Raw genomic sequence first — 17,574 nt, 5'->3', positions numbered from 1 at the left:
TGGTTGAGGAGCCCGCCCCGTCCAAAGGGCACAAGATCGACCCCTTTTCGCTGTGTACCAGGCTGACCAAGACAAGTACAATGAGAGGCATGTCATGTGCAATGAAAAGGTTATCAACAAGGTCAGGCTGATCGTCGCCCTTTTCGCGGGCATGCTGGCGGCTCTGTACGACCTGTCGGGGCTGTGGGTCATGATGGCCTACCTGGGCGGATACGCAGTGATGGCGGGCCTGGTGTCAGTGAGCAAGATGGGGGGACAGCCAGGCCTGTACTTCCGGTCGAAGGGGAGTGTGCTCGAAAAGGGGGCGGGAGGGGTGCTACCCTTTTTGGTGACCTGGCTACTCGCCCAGAACGTGGTGTTTCTGTTTTGACAATCCATTGCATGGAGTGGCTGTATTCGTGCTGCTGGGTGTGCGACAAGCTGGTCGCCATGATGAACTCGGATGGGCTCAACCGTCGCATGATCGATGAAGAGTCCCGTTCGGAGAGTTTTGTGGGGGATCCGCAGGATACCCTTGTGGAGGAACTTGAGCCTGAGCCCCTGCCTGACAGCTTATAGTTGCTGCGCGAAATCGTCTCAAAAGAGCCACTGGACCTCGGCTTCTAGACCTGCCTCTCCCTGCCAAAGCTGACAATCTACCACAAAACCATGCCGCCACTCTACCAGCACTCCGTCTTCATCCTCATCCTGACCCTCAAGGCACCGAGTTCAAAAGTACTGGCCTATTTTGAGTCATAGGGGGAGGCATCGGTCAATCCTCTCATCTGTGGCTACGAGAAGAAGCAGCAGGCCCTGAGGCTGAGGTTTAAGAATGTTGCGAATCTGCCTGAGTTTGTGGTCGAAGTGGAGCGGCAGGCTGACCAGGACTCGCAAATGTGCTATTTCGCGTTCAGTTCTGTCTCGGAGGTCCACACCAACGCGAAGGTCATGCTGGCAGGCATAGAAGTGCCAAGAGCAGAATCGGACACATGCACCTTCAAAATCGTAGTCGAGGCCAAACTCGAATGCTCAATGAGCTGCACCGCCCTCAAACAGCCCTGCATCCAGCACCTCCGCACCTACGCAGAACGACTGACCCAGCACCTCGAAAGGACAGAGATCGACACCATCGATATTTGAATTGATATGCCTCTGTAAACTTAGATTGTTGATGGTCAAGGATTTCCAGGGCGGTAAGCCTTTCAACAAAGGTGGGTCAGGTGGGAAGCCCTTCAATAAGGGCGGGCCGGGTGGGAAGCCTCGGCCTGGGGCCAAGGTGCTTGTCAAGCCTCACCGGCTGCCTGGCATCTACACGGTGTCCATGGGCCGTGAAGAGGCAATCGCCACTCGCAACATGACTCCCGGGGAAGGCGTCTACAACGAAAAAAGGGTCAGTGTTCTCCAAGGCGAGGAGAAGATCGAGTACCGCGTCTGGAACCCTTTCCGATCCAAGATCGCAGCAGCTGTGGTCGGAGGAATCAAGGACATCAATATCAAGCCGGGCTACAAGGTGCTGTACCTGGGGGCCAGCTCAGGAACCACCGTCAGCCATGTCAGTGACTTGGTGGGTGAGAATGGTATCGTCTATGCTGTCGAGTTTTCAAACCGATCCGGCCGGGATCTCGTGAACATGTCGAAAAAGAGACCGAACATCGTCCCGATCATCCATGACGCCCGCAAGCCTATGGACTACCGGTTCCTCTTGGGCATGGTGGACACGGTGTTCGCAGATGTCGCCCAGCCCGACCAGGCCCGCATCATCGCAGAGAACAGCAAGTGCTTCCTCAAGAACGGAGGTCACTTCATGATCTCCATCAAGGCCAACTGCATCGACTCCACCCTCGAGCCCAAAGTCGTCTTCGAGCAAGAGATCAATCGCCTCAAGGAATACGGCCTCAAACCGCAGATGAAGCTCACCCTTGAACCCTATGAGCGAGACCACGCGATCGTTGTTGGAGCCTTCCGACCATGATTATCAATGCGTAGACTATCCTCCCTCCAGCTCGCTCGTCGGGTGGCCCGCCTAGAACGGCCCGCTCGCCCTTCACTGGCCTTCTTCGAGGATCTGCCTGCGATTGAGCAGTCGAACAGGCCGTCTTTGCTAGGCTGTAACTGTCACTGCGCCTGGAAGGTCAACTCCCTCCGCGGCTTGTCCATCGCAGAGCTACACGTAACCTTCTCACGAAAGCAAAGGCAGTCAAATCGCCGGACCAAAACAGCCCCACGTGGCAGGCGGGTGCTGTCCGTGGACTGATAAAATGAAGTAAGTGATGTTCAAGAAACGAGAGATCCAAGAGATGATCGACAAGGGGAGGATCAAGCCGCTATCCCCAACCGAGATCGCCCGGCAAAAACGCATCCACAAGGTGAAGTCCGACGCGGCCCGGGAGTACCTCAAGGTCAGTGAAAATCGAGAGTGGATGGTCAAACACGGCAAGCAGTATCTAGTGGACTTCACCCAGAACGAACTCAAAGCCATGAAGAAGTACTTTAACGCCCTGGATGAAAAAAATGAGGGCAGCATCGGAGCCAAGGAATTGGAAGAACTGCTGATTTCGATGGGGCTGGCAGAAAACGCGGTACAGGTCAGGAGGCTGATCGAGACGGTCGATGAAGACCGTTCCGGCAGGATCGAGTTCGACGAGTTCATGGAAATGATCAAGTCGGAGGGCAACGCCTAGAACCAGCAGTTGGTCTATTTCTTCAAGAACATGATTTCAAACCGGATAGCAGACTACCTCCCGCCAGGGCTGTCCTTCAAGCTGAAAGTCAGCACGATCCGCAGACGCAAGCTCATGGACGGCATCGGCATCAACTACCGCAAGGACCGTAAGATCACCGAGGCGCGGCGCGGGGAGGGGCTGAAGATCCTGCACGCTTTCAACAAGCTGTATGAAAAAAAATTGCGGGCGCAGCAGTGATATCGAATATAATGAGAGTTGTAGGCAGGGTGGCCCGTGGCTTTTTCTAGTCCAAGTTTAACGCCAAGAAGGACTACTACAAGATCCTGGGGGTCAGCAAGGACTGCCCTCCTTAGGATATCAAGCGGGCCTACTACGCCCTCGCGAAGGAGTATCACCCGGATCACCACAAGGGCCACGAAGAAAAATTTAAAGAGATCAATGAGGCCTACGAGACCCTTTCCGACCCCTCCACGCGCCGAGATTATGACTCCTTCCGAGAAATGGGGGGGTTTGGCTTCAAGGGCCGGAAGGGCCAAGGCGAGGACGACATGCATTTCTCGAGCTATGAGGATTTCGAGCGGTACTACTCGAACATGACCAAGGAACAGCAAGAGCGACTCGAGCAGATGAAAATGGCGATGCTTAGGAAATTTGCCATTTTCTCTGGGTTTGTGGTGCTGACGCTTGTGTTTAGGAGGGGGGTTGTTCCGGATAGGTGGATGGAAGTTAATGGCAGGCTTGTGCCGATCCCGACTATGCAGTAACCTGCGTATATTCCACCTGGGGGGCCTGGCATGGGTCCCGGTGGGATGGGCGCAGGAATGTACCCCAGCCCTTATCCCCAGCCCTATCCCCAGTCCTATCCCCAGCCCTATCCCCAACCCCAACCCCAACCTCCCCAATACCAACCCTATCCCCAGCCCCAACAACCCAACCCCTACAACCCCCAACAGTACCCCCCACAGACCCCCTCCAAGCCAGCATCAACCAAAAGTACGGGCGTTCATGATGATGTTGTCAAAAATCACAATCAAAGTCGAACTTTTAAATGAATTGATATCGTTCTAAAAGGTGTTTGCAGTCTGCAGCAATGGATGCGGCTGGGATCGCTGCAGTGTAGTGCTGTGGTTGTTAGTCAGGTATTTTCTTGCGAGAAGGCCTTGGTTTCTAAATAGGGATTGATTCTTTATAGACCGGTTTTTTACTCGCTATTGTTATTTTTACTGACTCGATTCTTTTCTTTGATTTTGATTTTCTTATTTTCCTCGATTCCTCGATGGCAGGTACCACCTTTTCAACCGCCTTCCTGGCCCGGATCATTTAGCTCGCCTCAGCTCTGTTATTCGCGTAGATAGACATCCGTCGCTTTGCCTCACGAGGCTGCTCCCTGCGAGGCTTGATATGGAACGTGCCTCTTGTCTTGCGCTGGAACTTGGGCTTGGGCACTGAAAGGCTTGGCTAGTGCGCGACAGTCCGTTATTTTTATGATAGATCGCTGCGAGGAACGGATTCCTGCTTTTCTGGCTATGAAACCTGCGCCCTTGGCTTTGGCCGAGGCAGCAACACTTTGACCTTGTCAACCGACCGGCCAAGACTGACCTTTGAAAAAGCCGGTTTCTTGATCTTCTTCAGTCTTTCCTCCATCTCGCTCTCGAGCCTGATGATCAGCTCTTGCTCATCCACTTCAGGCGGAGGCTCGATCCTCACCTCGTAATTGGGACGGTGCTCAACCGGACCACTACTGAAGCTGACCAGTTTGCGGATATCGAGGAGGTCTTTGGCCCGCTGCTATTCGAGTTCTTTGAGGGTCATCTTGGCAGGTTTGGGAGGGACGGGCTTGCGAAGCTGGGGGGGCAGGGATTGGGGGTTGGATTAGTTGACAGCCGCCTAGGGATCGTCCTGCGTAGGAACGTATAGAGAAGGGTTGTGTTCGATGATGTCGTGGCTGAACTATTCGATCCTGCATCTCACGAAATCCAGGAATTTTATAGTCTCGTCCAGAAAGTCGAGTTCCATGCGAAAGGCCATTATGCGGTCGAGAGCAGCCCTGTAGGCCAGAAGCCTGTCGATATCGATGTACTCGAGGGCCCCTGCGTCAAGGGCCTTGAGGATGGCGACATTGACGAGGTCGAAGGCCCGGGCAGCCGCCCTGAGCATGAGCTTGTGCTTGAGGGTTTTGGTGAGTTTGTACTTACTGGAGCGGAAGAGGACAGGCCTGGACAAGACGTCAAAGGCCTCCTTGATGATGAAACTAGCAATGGCCCAGTTCCTGTAGCGACTGACCATGCAGGCCAGGCGGAGGAGGTTGACCAGATGGTCCCTGACGGCCGCAATGGCCTCGTCCAGATGGCCAACGAAGGCCAGCTCCTCCTCCATGAAATTGAGATAGATGATCAGCTCTTGTACATCTTGACGATATCCGCGATCTCGTACTTGCAGATCGGGCACTTCTGGATGTTCTTGGAGCACCGGAAGCAGCAGACGTTGTGCTTGCACGGCATGTACAGGCAGTCGTTCTCCTGTTCGCAGCAGATTATGCAAGCCTGCACCACCTGCTGCACCACCTGCATCTGCTTCTTGGTCTTGCACACGTAGCTGATCGTTATGCCTATCTTGAACACAGTCCCGTTCTCCAGCAGCACGCCCTCGCTCTCCACGCCTTCAGGGCTCAGCCTCCGCCACGTGCCGTTCGTGGAACACTGGTCCTCGATGTAGAAGCGTCCGTCCAGGATGTATATTTTGGCATGCATCCCCGACAGGTGCTGGTCCTGCGTGAAGTGGATGTGGTTGGTCGTCTTCCTCCCGATGGTCTTGAACTCCCCCTTGGCGATGTGGAAGGAGTACCGGTCATCCCCCTCAGGAATGTTGCCATCGATGACCACCAGCTCGATGGTGCCAGAATCCCTATCAGTGAGTCTCATGTCGGCCACCTCGAACTGGTTGGCCCCCATCTCGATGGTGTGGCCCAGCTCAAGCGGCAGCCTTCCATCGATCTTGATAAACGTGCCGGTCGTGGACCCCACATCCTTCAGGAAGAACTGCCCCTGCTAGAAATAGATCTCAGCGTGGAATCGGCTGATGCTCTCGTCAGGGATAGTGATCTGGTTGGCAGACTGCCTGCCGATCTTGGCGCCCTCCTCGTTGATCGAGTAGAACATGCTCGAGGTGTTGTCCAGGTTCGAAATTATCAGTTAGTGCTGTTCTTCGAGGACTGGCTGCTTGGGCTGGTTTAGGCTGGTTGTCAGCATCCGCAGAGGCTCTTCTTCCTTCTCGGGGGGTGCTGCGGCCGCTGGCTTGAGGGCGCGCAGCGGGGACTCCTCCTTCGCGATGACCATGGTCGAGGAGTGGGTCAGGTTCTGCCGCTTCAGGAACTCGGAGTACTCGGCGATGCCCTTGGTGAGCCACTTCATGAGTTTTTTCCGGATGATCGCGGATGAAATCTTGAGCTCCTCCTGAAGGTCATTTTCCTAGAGATCACAGAGGCAGGAGCCATCAATGGAGGCCTTTTCTGGTGAGCGCGGTACTGAACTGCTCAGCAAGTCCCTCCAGCTCGATGAAGCGCAGCCACTCGGCCACGTCGCCGACGGTCCAGCGGATGGGCTATTTCGGTAATTATTTGAACAGCTTTTAATAATCCATATTATAATTGCCCTGCCCTCCCAATCAGATGTAGTTCTGGGCCATCCGCAGGGCCTCGGGGAACTCGGTTATTATGCCGTCCAGGCGCAGCTCCTTTGTTGCGATCTAGTACATCCGCGAGGCGCTGGCTGCTCCGAACGACAGTGCGTCGTCTTTGAACGTCCAGACGTGGACCAGCAGTCCCAGTTTACGGGCCTTCTCCAGTTCTGCCCCACAGCCGCCGTTGCAATAGTCCCAGGCCAGCTTATCCCCAATACTCACCGAGGCCACCAACCCCGCATACGCCATCAGGTCGACCTGCTCCATCCTCTCGTAGCAGAGCGACACCGGCAGGTCGGTCTGGCTGGCCAGCCAGTAATTAACGGTCGTCTGGTTGAAACTTGTGAGGTAGATCGGCAGCACCGGAGTGCAGCCCGCTACTGTGTCAAGGCTGTACTTCTTCAGGGTTTGGAGTATGCACTCGCCTAGTTCCACCCCGTGGACCTATCTGTACAAGTCTCCAGACTTGGCCTCGACCAGAAGCCCCGCCAGCCTCCCATCCCTGTTTTTGCAGCCCTTGGCATCCGCGTTGAACTCCATTCCGTACTCGATAACCTCAGCAAGAGTTGAAAACGAAAAAGAAAAATCCACGGTCTGAATCCTCCCCGGCGCCTGGTCCTGCTTTACCTTTAAAGTCTTAAGCTCAGCTGCTGTAAAATCGTCGGTCCACCAGTCCTCCCTCCACTAGCCTTCAAACATCCTAGCCCGCCGCCTCCCCGTAAACTCAGAATGCGCGGTGATATCCGTGATTCTGCTCAAAAAAGGGTCATGCATCACCAACAGCTGCAGGTCCTGGGTGAGCACCACATCCAACTCCACAAAATCAGCCCCCACAAACATCGCCGCCGAAATGCTCTGCAGGGTGTTTTCCGGGAACATGGAGCACAACCCCCTATGGGCAATGTTCAACGGCCTGTCCCTCGCCCTCACATAGGAAGGCAACTCCCTCGCCCGCTGTTACATATCTGATCTTTGATTGCCCGGTTATATCCGGCTTGTTATTATTTCGCTTATGGGTATTATTTCACGAGGTCAGGGTCGTAGCAGCTTGCTGTAGTCGCTCAGCCGGTCGTAGTTTGTCCGCAGGCTGGGTGGGATGCGGACGTTGCTGCGGTCTAGCCAGCTCGCCAGGGAGCTTCGCTTGTAGGCTGACCGTTCGCAGATCTGGTCGATGTCCCGGCGCAGGCTCGCCCTTTGATAATGACTCTGGAAGGATTTCCGGCTCGGGCTGTGCACCATCTACTCGGGGCGGGCATCTTTCGTAAAATAGTTGAAGCTCTGCTCCCGGAAGACTTTTTCTTTGATGACCAGTGGGATTGTCAGTTGTTCGCTGCTCTTGGGTGGGTCGGGGATGGGCTCGACTAATAGGGACCAGCGGGGTTGGGGTGGGTGGGGGTTGGCCTGCGAAGGGGTGAGTTAAGTGGTGGGTGGAGGGGTTGATGGAGGGGTTGGAATGGGAAACAAAGATGAATGTTTTATTTCGGATATCTGAAGATTACTCAGTTTAGGGTCAATCGCTGGGCTCGAGTTTACCTATTTCATGTTTTTTTGTAGGCCATCCCTCTCGCATTAATTCTTCTCTTTTGGTTATTTTACTTGACCAACAGGAATATTCTTTTTGCTTTTTTCCTCAGTTTTGATTAAATTCTCTGATCGCTCTTTAGGGCGACCCTAAAAATTACCAGGTAATTATTTTTTCTTATCAGTGGTTTCAAACAGCTCCTTTACTCTGTCCTTTCGATCACACTACTTCCATACCCCTACATCCAGCGAGTCCTTCAGCCCGGCGGCCTGCATATCGAGGCTGTCCTTGCCATCGCCAAAATATTCGTTCCGAAAACCACCAAGTTTAAAACTTTCCCTGCGACACTGGGGCGAAGGGTTGATGATCTTGTAATGACGGTGATTGTGCTTGAGAGGACAGTTTTCCTTGCCGGGCGGGATGGACGGACTGTCAGGACATGGCCGGATCGCACTAGGAGGCTCTAACTCTCGGGTCTAGGGGGCGGCGAAACTGGACATTTAACGTTATCGAAATTAATATAGTCTGACCTCAGATGAAGTTCAAAGGTGGGTAAAAAAAGGGTCAGAGTCCCGGCTGATCGGCTGTGTCGCCACCTTCTCAATGGGCTGCGGCTAAGGCTCACTGGGGTCTGGCCGGTAGGGCATCGGAAGGGTTTTGTCCAAAAGGGCCTGCCAGTCCAGTTTGTCATAAAACCTGTGTTCCTTAATTGCCCGGCAGCCCTTTGAAGTATTGCCATAACGCTTTGACAAGTCTGCTACAAGCAGATGCTTGACCAGCGACTTGGCCTCTTTGTCGAACCCCTTCGGAAAGAGTAGTCTGCAGGCCAGAATGTTCTGGTAGATGACCAGCGGATCCTGGTCGGCAAAGGGATCGATCCCCACCATCAGCTCATAGAGCAGCACTCCAAGCGTCCACCAGTCCACAGGCGCACTATGGCCCACATTCCTGATGATCTCGGGCGCCAGGTACTCCGGCGTGCCACAGAGCGTATAGGTGCGGTCCTGGATCACCTTACTAAACCCGAAATCAGTCAGCTTGAGATACCCGTCCCTCTCGATCAGTATGTTCTAGGGCTTGAGGTCTCGGTAGATGATGCTCTTTTGGTGCAGGGCTTAGAAAAGTAGCACGATTTGGGCGGAGTATACCACGGAGTCGTGTTTGGGAAGGTTGCCGGCTTTGCGTAGATATGTGAATAAGGATCCGCCTGCCACGTAGTCCAGCACTAGCTCAAGATGGCTGTCCGTTTGGTACAGCCCTTTGAACCCTACTGCGAAAGGATGGCTAAACTCGCGTAGTACTTGCACCTCGCTAAGAGCATGATCGACCTGCTTCGCAGAGATGATCCTGGCCTTGGCAAGTCTTTTGACCGCCCTGAGCTCATCCCCCCCTCTGCGGCGGGCCAGGTAGATATGCCCGAACGAGCCAACCCCCAGCAGCCCCAACAACTCATAATCCAGCTCGCTCCCCTCTGCGGCCATCAACTTGCTAGTTAATTTATGGGGCTTATTTAAGAGATTTGCACGAGGGAGGAAGAGCCGTTGGTTACATGCCCTGTGACGGTCAAGAGGCTGACCATATCTCACCATCAGCTGAGCGTCGGCTCCTCAGGGCACGCCTTTCTGACGTTCGCGACGGAGTTGGTCGTCAGCCCCTCTTCCGAGCGTTTTTTTATCGACATCTAGAAAGCCACTGTGCGAGGGGTCAAACTGCTCGACGAACACAGTACCATCACTCCTTCAGCCCTCCGCAAGCTCAAGCTTCACTGTCCCAGGCTCTACTAAAACTTGGCCTTTCAAAACCTGGCGATCTAGAATGAAAGGCTGATCGACATCCACCTCTAAGCTGAGGAGATCAAGCACAGCCTGCTCTATACAGTACTATCTCGTTTGCTCGCCTCGCACGGGGTCAAACTGCGCCTGCTCATGCGACCAACCACCCCCTCCATCATCTCTCTCGACTTCCTCACAACTTATGGTGCACAGCTCAAGATAGCCCTGCACGTGACCACCTCCCCGTACGTTACAACTGTCCAACATCACGCCTCTATGCAGGCCTTCTTTGAACGGCTTGATGACATCCCGCTTTACTTGGAATCGAAAGATTAGTACCTCGCGGCTGCTTTTCTGGCGGAGGAGGGGGACCGCCCCCTCCTGCCTTTTTTTGGGCTGGCTCATGGTATGTTTGACTACGGGGAGATCAGGACCTCATCTCAAAAACCGGGCTTTAGCGGAGGGTGGCCGAGCTGCCCGCCATCGGAATATATAAGATTCAGCTACCGCTTCAGCCCTGGCCTAGCGAACCCCGCGATAGTCTACCGGAGACTGCTGCTACCTTCAACCTCTTTATTTTCAGTCGATGAGTTCAGAAAGATATGCTACGAGCATCGATTCGAGACCGCGCTGTGCCTGCATACCGGGCTGATCCTCGGGCGAGGGTGCTACTGCTTCCTCTCCGCCTAAGAGTGCCTGGAGTCATAGCCCACAAACATCGCAGGAATCAGCGCCCATTACAAGCTCATCCTGGAATGCGAATGCGACCCCGCCTCGATCCGCGTGCCTCCTGCTAGAGGGATTATTCTGGTGCAAGGCGGACATAGCCTGGCTCTCCGAGCCATCCTGCTGCAGAGAGCCGACAAGGAAGGGCACCCCCTTTGGAGGTTTGATTATGAAATGTTTCGCAGATAAATCAAGTGATGTGTTCCTGTTTAATAGATTAAACATCTTTGCATATGAAAGAAAAAGGTCATAGCTAAATCTTGACCGTGTGTTCGCTAATGTTTGGTTTTAAATTTAAATTTAAATTTTGGTTTTCCAACCATTTCTTCTTGGAAAAAGATGCTCAATTTGCAAACTAGACAGTATTTTCTAAAAGCTTTTGTTCACACCACTTGATCTGAATCTGCCTCAAATGCACTTAAAGGTTATCATAAGTAACGAGAGCAAGGACTAGCCAGCTCCCCAAAATATTTTACGAATACGATAACATCGAATTCAATATCGTCCTCTCTCGAAAATTATAAATACCCTTCCTTCAAATAATTTTATCATGGAGACTGCGAAAGATCAGGAATAAAAGATTGAATAGCAGGACAAGCAGGAAAATAAGGATTAGGACAAGGCACGCGAGGGATAAACTAAAATTTAGGGTTTAGGTGATAGAGAGAAAGACGACCTTGACCAATCAAAGACAGAAAGGTTCGGGGGCAGCCTGTCTGATATCGCCCGGCAGACCTACCGCGATAACCTGCAGACATCACTATTGATCGACAGGTTAGCACTCAGCCGGTCTACAGCGCAGCCTGTTCTTATCCCTAACCCTGCACAATCACAGCTAGCCATCTCTCGCTACAATTACTACAACAAAAACTACCGCCATGAGCAATACCAAGCCGTCGCCCCAGCCCCACCTCCCCCCGGCACGCCCTCGCCAGGCAGGCCACAGGCTGCCCGTGAAACCCTGGCCCAGCGAGTGGAGAGACTGGAGGGGAAGGTCGATCAGCTGTAGCGGTTGCTAGGGAGACTGGAGGGTGAGTGATTAGATCAACAATAATAATGGAGATTGACGATGTTGAGTTGGTCGACCTGAAAGTCGCGAAGAAGAAGGGCAAGGCCAAGAAAGAGGCCCCTGCTACGGCTGCGTTCGACCAGGAGACGCTTTACCAGCAGTGCTTATAAAGGCTCCTTCACAAGTTCAGTCTGACCAAGATGGAGGACAAGTCGGAGATCAACCTGGGCCTGATCGACGTCGTGCGCATGCCCCGGAAATCAAGCATCCCGAATTTCGTGTCCATGGCCAAAAAGCTCAAGCGAGAGCCGCAGCACATGATGCTGTTCTTCCTGTTCGAGTTGAACACCGACGGCTCGATTGCTGGCGACCAGCTGACTGTCAAGTACAAGCTCAACAACGCACAGGCGGAGACCATGGTTCGCAAGTACATCAAGGATTTCGTTAGGTGCGAGCTGTGCAAGTCGATGAACACCGAGCTGACCCGTGACAAGCATGACCGGCTGGAGGTGCTTGAATGCCAGAATTGCAAGTCCACCAAATTCGTAGAGATCCTCAAGAAAAAGTGAATTGACCTACATGTCTCTTATAAAAGAATTTACCTCTGAATGAATATCTTTATTGCATTTACCCAGGCATGCTTAAATAACTGGCTAGGCTATTTTTCAGGTATTGTGTATAATTAATTCTTTGTTCAAGTCGGAAGGCCAATAGTCGAATGCACACTTTTATCCTCTTCGAGCCAGGCCTTTGAGTCTTATCGGTAAGGAAGTTAGGAAAAAGGTAATTAACGGGACTGTCTGGATTTCTCCAATGTTTCGAGATCATCAATAAAACATGGGATACGAAAAATATGTCACTATGCTGCTACGAAAAAAGAGGGATTCAAATTCAAAACGAATGTTGACATCTTACGAATCGAGCCTTATTGGGACATCAACTTACTTTTACCAGAGATTGAAAGGTTTAAAAGTCTTGAGTACAAATCAGGGGAGTGTCGACTGACTAGCGAGCTCGATATTCTGTTTTAAGAGGATGCGTCGAGGTAGTTACTGAACTGGATAAAAAAGACTTGCCTAAGAATTACTTTTGCTCTTGGATCTGTTAAACACAAATAAAAATTGAGATCATAATCGAAGAGAAGTCGACAACCTAGCTGTTCTCAAGGACCCAGTTCTTCCGACAGATTTATATTTAATCGGAATCGGCAGGGCCCATCTTTTATGCCTTCATATCAAAAAGGAAGACAAGTTTGTCAATTATTTACAGGTAAACAAGCCACTTGAAAAGCTGTTTGATTGCATGCCGAAATTGTATTTTGTCACAGCTTTTCTTATAAAACAAACTCTTTTCAACGAGTCTCGAGAGTCTATAAGACAATTCAGATCGACATTCGAGATATAGTTACAAGGGTTTATGCCCTTGAGTGAAAGTGACTTTGAGGAATTTGTTGATTAATAAAAAAAGGTACAGGAACACAAAAAGATGATCAAATTATTTATATTTCGAATTTGTTCATCTTGGAATGTCAATGTTTTTATGATCCTCAAAGTAAAAATGTAATCTAGCCCTATAATCAATATTGCATGGAGCACGCGGACCCCCGTCAGTCAATCTCCAAAGAGACCCTCGAATTCGTGAAAGGGCAACTGATCATGGTGAACTACCCTGTCACGAACGAGATCAGCACCAACCGCTACACCCTTCTCAACTTCTTGCCCAAGGTGCTGCTGCAGCTGTTCATGCGGCACTCCTACGTGTTCTTCCTGGCCATCAGTATCATCAACTCGGTCCCCTCGGACCTTATTGCCTTTGGGGTGGGTGTTTTTGAGATCCCTTTGATCCTCTCGGTCCTGCTGTTCCTGGGCAAGGAGCTGGTCCTATAGCTGTGCAGGCGCAGTGCTGACGAGGAGGTCAACAGTCGCAAGACCAGCATCTGCATCGACGAGAACGAGGACCGGCAGGTTCGATACGACGAGGTGAAGGTCGGGGACATCCTCTACCTAAAACGAGGGGACGTAGTGCCCGCCGACATCCTCCTGCTAGACTCCCTGGAGATAAAAGACAGGTAGGCCATCACTCACGTGCAGACCTCCAGCTACGACGGCCGGATAAACACCTCCCGCAAGAAATCCCCCTACATCACGCAGCTGCTGTCCCGCACCCAGCAAAAGAACAACTGGCGGAACTACAAGAACATAATCTCGGGCAAGCTGACCATCGAGGCGCCCAACCCCCGTCCCAAGGATTTCAATGGGTATATCAAGCTCACCAAGGACCCTAAGGTTGAGTCCCTGTCCTTTGAGAATTTCATTCCGAGGGGGTCGGTCATCCGCACGGCTGGGTGGATCTTTGGCATGGTGGTCTATGCTGGTATGAACACCAAGATCATGCTCAATACCAATTACGCTGCGCTCATGCCCCGCCCCTCTTCTCTTGAGACCCTGGCCAGCTGGGCCACTCTGCTCGGCTACCTGGTCTGGGTCGTGCTGCTGGCCGCCAACTCGCTGGCCTTCAACTTCGTCATCCCGCAAGGCATGCCCACCCTCACAAACCCATGGCGGGTGTTCAAGCTCAACACCCTCATCTTCGCCTTCGCGGTGCCCTGCTCGCTGTACATCCTCATCGACCTGTACTGTATCATCGAGGCCTGCCTGCTCAAAAAGAGGTTCAGTCATGAGCTGTCGGTGCTCGACCCCCGGAGGATGCCCAACCTGGGCTCGCTGGACTATGCCTTGCTGGACAAGACGGCGACTCTGACCACCGGTGATTTCAGGGTCGAAGAGATTATCACTGACACTTCGAAGTACCATCTCAACCTGGAGAATCTGCACCGGCTGACCCACCCCGACATCCAGCAGGCCACCCTCGAGCCAGGGACTGCGGACCGCCTGATCCCCTCCCGCAGGACAGCCAGCCTCCCTCCAAGTCTGTCCCCACCCCGTCCATCCCGCTGGGACGACCTCTACTCCACAATCGTCAACGAATTCGAGATCGACGACGGTTTCAGCTATAACGACCGGGAGGAGGCCCCTCAAGACGAAGCCCGAGAGCGGATCGGCGTGGCGAGAAGAGCCCTGGAGAGCCTGAGGCTGGACGAGCGGCATTTCGCATACAACCTGGAGCAGGAGGAGAGCGAGATCAACCAGGTGCTGGTTTCGTTCATCCTGTGCCATGAGGTTCAAGTGGGCTACGACAACGTCCGAGGGTATATCAGCCACTCCGCAGCCAAATAAGAGGAGGTGCTGCACTAGTTCAGCAAGATCTGCCGATGGTAGATCGAGCGCTCCAAGACTCGCGAGAAGATCGAAGTGCGGATCAAAAACAAGGAGTCTGCATTCCATCTGGTCGGCATAAACTCCTTCACGTACAAGCGAAGGCGCATGTCGATTGTCTATCGCGAGAACCAGACCGACGTGGAGGCGACTGTCATCTGCAAGGCGCACCCGCGCAAGCTGCTGGGCCTGATGAACCTCTCGCAGGAGGATCACGACCGGTTCGAGGACATCCTCGACGACTTCTAGAGCCGGGGGCTGAAACCGATCATGTTCGCCAAGCGCAAGATGAGCAAGTCCGAGACATAAGCCTACCACAAGAACTACTGGAGGCTGAAGAACTCGTTGATCAGCAAAGCCAGCGACTTCGACCAGCTGGCCGAATCCATCGAGCACAACCTGGAGATGGTGTGCGTGGTGGCCCTCCGCGACGAGCTGCAGGAGGGCGCGCGCGAGATGCTGGCTGCCCTCAAGCACCGCGGCATCCACTGCTGGCTGCTCTCAGGGGACTCCCGCGAATCCACGCTCAACGTGGGCAAGCAGCTTTCCGAGACAGAGTACAAAAAGATCCATCACATCTCGGGCTAGACCCAGGACCAGGTCAAGGGCCGCATCTACTCCATCCTCACCGAGATCCAGATGCAGCTGTCCCCCGAGCAGCTGGTGCTCGAGAAGTGTGTCAAGAGTGAGGACATGGCCGGCATGTCGGCCCAGGACAGCATCGACTTCCTGGACTGCGCGGTGCTGGTCTCAGGACAGAGCCTCAGCTTTATCAGCACCGACTAGAACCTCATCAAGCACTTCGTGTACATCACCACCTTCTGCAGGAACCTGATGGCCTACTCCTTGAGCCCCTCGCAGAAAGGGTTTCTGGCCAGGCTCATCAGGAAGTACTACCCTGACGAGCCGTCCGTTCTGGCCCTCGGTGATAGCTGGAACGACGCATTCATGTTTGAAGAGGCTTCGGTCAGCATCGAGCTGGCGCATTCCCGCGGCGAGGAGCGGGCGAGTCCTAACGCCGCTGATCTGAAGGTGGACTCTCTGAGGTCGGTCACCCGCCTGCTCTAAGAACTGCATGTCAGCTCCTTCACAGTTCCATCGAAGGGCGTGCTGTACGCCTTCTACAAGGCGTGGCTGCTGGTCGCCGTGGTGTTCTTCGCCAACGCGATGCAGCTGTTCATCGCTGAGAACGTTCTGAGTTCATACCTGATGTTCGCGGACTCAGTGTTCGTGGTGGTCGGAAACGCCCTGCTGTTATCATACCTGGACCAGGACTTCACGGACTAGCAGCTGCGAGCCTGCCCCGGGCTGTACTGCTAGGGCAAGCTGCTGTAAGCAAGCCTGCTCGAGAACTGCCTGCGGTACTCTCTGGTCGAGGCCATCGGCCACGCAGTAATCCTATTCTTCAATACCTACTTTTTCAGTCTGAACGAGCTGCGGCTGCAGGACGGCAGGTCGGTGCATCTTTTCCTGGTGCTCTACGTGTCTGTGGCGCTGGTGTCGGCCTTCCATGCTGGCATGGTGGCGCGGTCCCGCAGGGTGCTCATCTGCGTGGTGTGTGTGCTCTGGACTTTGCTGGTGCTAGTCTGCGTGACCTTTTCGGACCTGTCGCTGATGCTCAACGAGTTCCGGCTCTCCGCTAAATTCCTCTAGCTTTTCGACAATTTCGTAGGGCTGCTGTCGATCTTCACGAACATTCTGCTCTGCATGCTGGCGTCCTGCCTGTACCGCTACTTCCTGACGCCCGCGAGCGTGTCAGAGACGATGTCGGAATAGCCCAAAGCCAGCAACGACCTCGTGCTGCGGCTGCTGTAGCTAAAGCGGCAGCGGATAATCGACGTCGCGAAGCACGTCTTCAAGCGCAGCAACGACATCGAAAGCAGCGTGGTGGAGATCAGCAACTTCTCTGCGCCAAGCAGCTTCAACATCAACGAGATGCGGCTGGACGAAATGCTCAACATCGTCGACGAGACTATCCAGAGCAAGTTCATCTTCGAGAAGAAGGAGCAGTCCTTCGCGCTGTTCACTCTCACGCTCGTGCTGTGCCTGGTGTTCGTGCTGGCCGTGATGATCGCCTCTGCCATCCAGCACTACGCGGACCCGGTGGGGCAGATGGCCATCGTCTTCGCCTGCATGGCGCCCGTCATGGTGGGCCTGGCCTGGCTGGGCCACAAGCTGATCTGGATGCCGATCGTGGCCGCCTTCACGCTGCTGTCTCTGAAGATCGTCTACGAGTGGCTCAACCGGCAGGACTACTTCGTGGTGGTGATCACGCTGCTGATCAACTGCTACATGACGATCAACTTCCGTGCCAAGCTGTGGCTGGTGCTGCTGGGGATCGTGGTGTCGACCGTCTCAGGGTGCGTGTGGGAGGCGCTGTCCTACTTCAAGAAGAACGAGCAGCTGCCTTTCGTCGCGGGGGAGGCCACCTTCTACTACTCGATGTACAGCACGGTGATCACCTGCGTGTACCTGCTGCTCTGCTCGGCCTTGCTGCTGTACTTCGGCTACGAGCAGGCCAAGAGCGAGAAGGTCGACTACCTGACCCAGCAGAAGATCGCGAAGGAGACCCGCCACGCCAAAGAGATTCTGGGGATCCTGGTGCCCAAGTTCGTGGAGAAGCAGATGAGCAGGCGGTCCATGCAGAAGCCCGAGCACAAGGTGTCGATCCTGTTCTGCTACGTGTGCAACTTCGACTCGATCATCAAGGAGGAGGGCAAGAACGTGGTGGTGCTGCTTGACGAACTGTTCCGGCAGTTCGACCAGCTGTGCCCCGGCTTCGGCGTGCAGAAGATCGAGACCGTGGGGATGACCTACATGGCGGCGACGGGCATCAAGGCCTGCGAGGCCGAGATGGACGAGTACGTGCTGTACCGGGAGCAGACCGAGCGCCTTCTCACGATGGCCATCGAGATGATCCGCAAGACCA

At 53.7% G+C, this 17,574-nt stretch overlaps 3 protein-coding genes across 3 annotated transcripts; 2 read left to right on the top strand and 1 right to left on the bottom strand.

Moving 5' to 3' along the window:
• The first annotated feature begins 1,150 nt into the window (after positions 1–1,150).
• On the top strand, positions 1,151–1,951 carry LOC127594865 (rRNA 2'-O-methyltransferase fibrillarin-like). Its single transcript, XM_052056617.1, has one exon. It carries the CDS (start codon positions 1,151–1,153, stop codon positions 1,949–1,951), a length of 801 nt encoding a protein of 266 aa, XP_051912577.1.
• A 298-nt stretch (positions 1,952–2,249) lies between these two features.
• On the top strand, positions 2,250–2,660 carry LOC127594864 (uncharacterized calcium-binding protein B0563.7-like). Its single transcript, XM_052056616.1, has one exon. It carries the CDS (start codon positions 2,250–2,252, stop codon positions 2,658–2,660), a length of 411 nt encoding a protein of 136 aa, XP_051912576.1.
• A 4,713-nt stretch (positions 2,661–7,373) lies between these two features.
• On the bottom strand, positions 7,374–9,344 carry LOC127594863 (putative serine/threonine-protein kinase PRKY). Its single transcript, XM_052056615.1, is given in 3 exon segments — positions 7,374–7,580; positions 8,100–8,292; positions 8,500–9,344. Coding segments are annotated over 3 exon segments (1,245 nt in total).
• Positions 9,345–17,574: the final 8,230 nt, after the last annotated feature.

The sequence above is a fragment of the Hippocampus zosterae genome, unplaced genomic scaffold (genome assembly GCF_025434085.1).
Source record: "Hippocampus zosterae strain Florida unplaced genomic scaffold, ASM2543408v3 HiC_scaffold_291, whole genome shotgun sequence".
Taxonomy (NCBI): domain Eukaryota; kingdom Metazoa; phylum Chordata; class Actinopteri; order Syngnathiformes; family Syngnathidae; genus Hippocampus; species Hippocampus zosterae.
The sequence above is the reverse complement of the archived record's forward strand: the minus strand, read 5'-3'. Positions and strand labels throughout refer to the sequence as shown.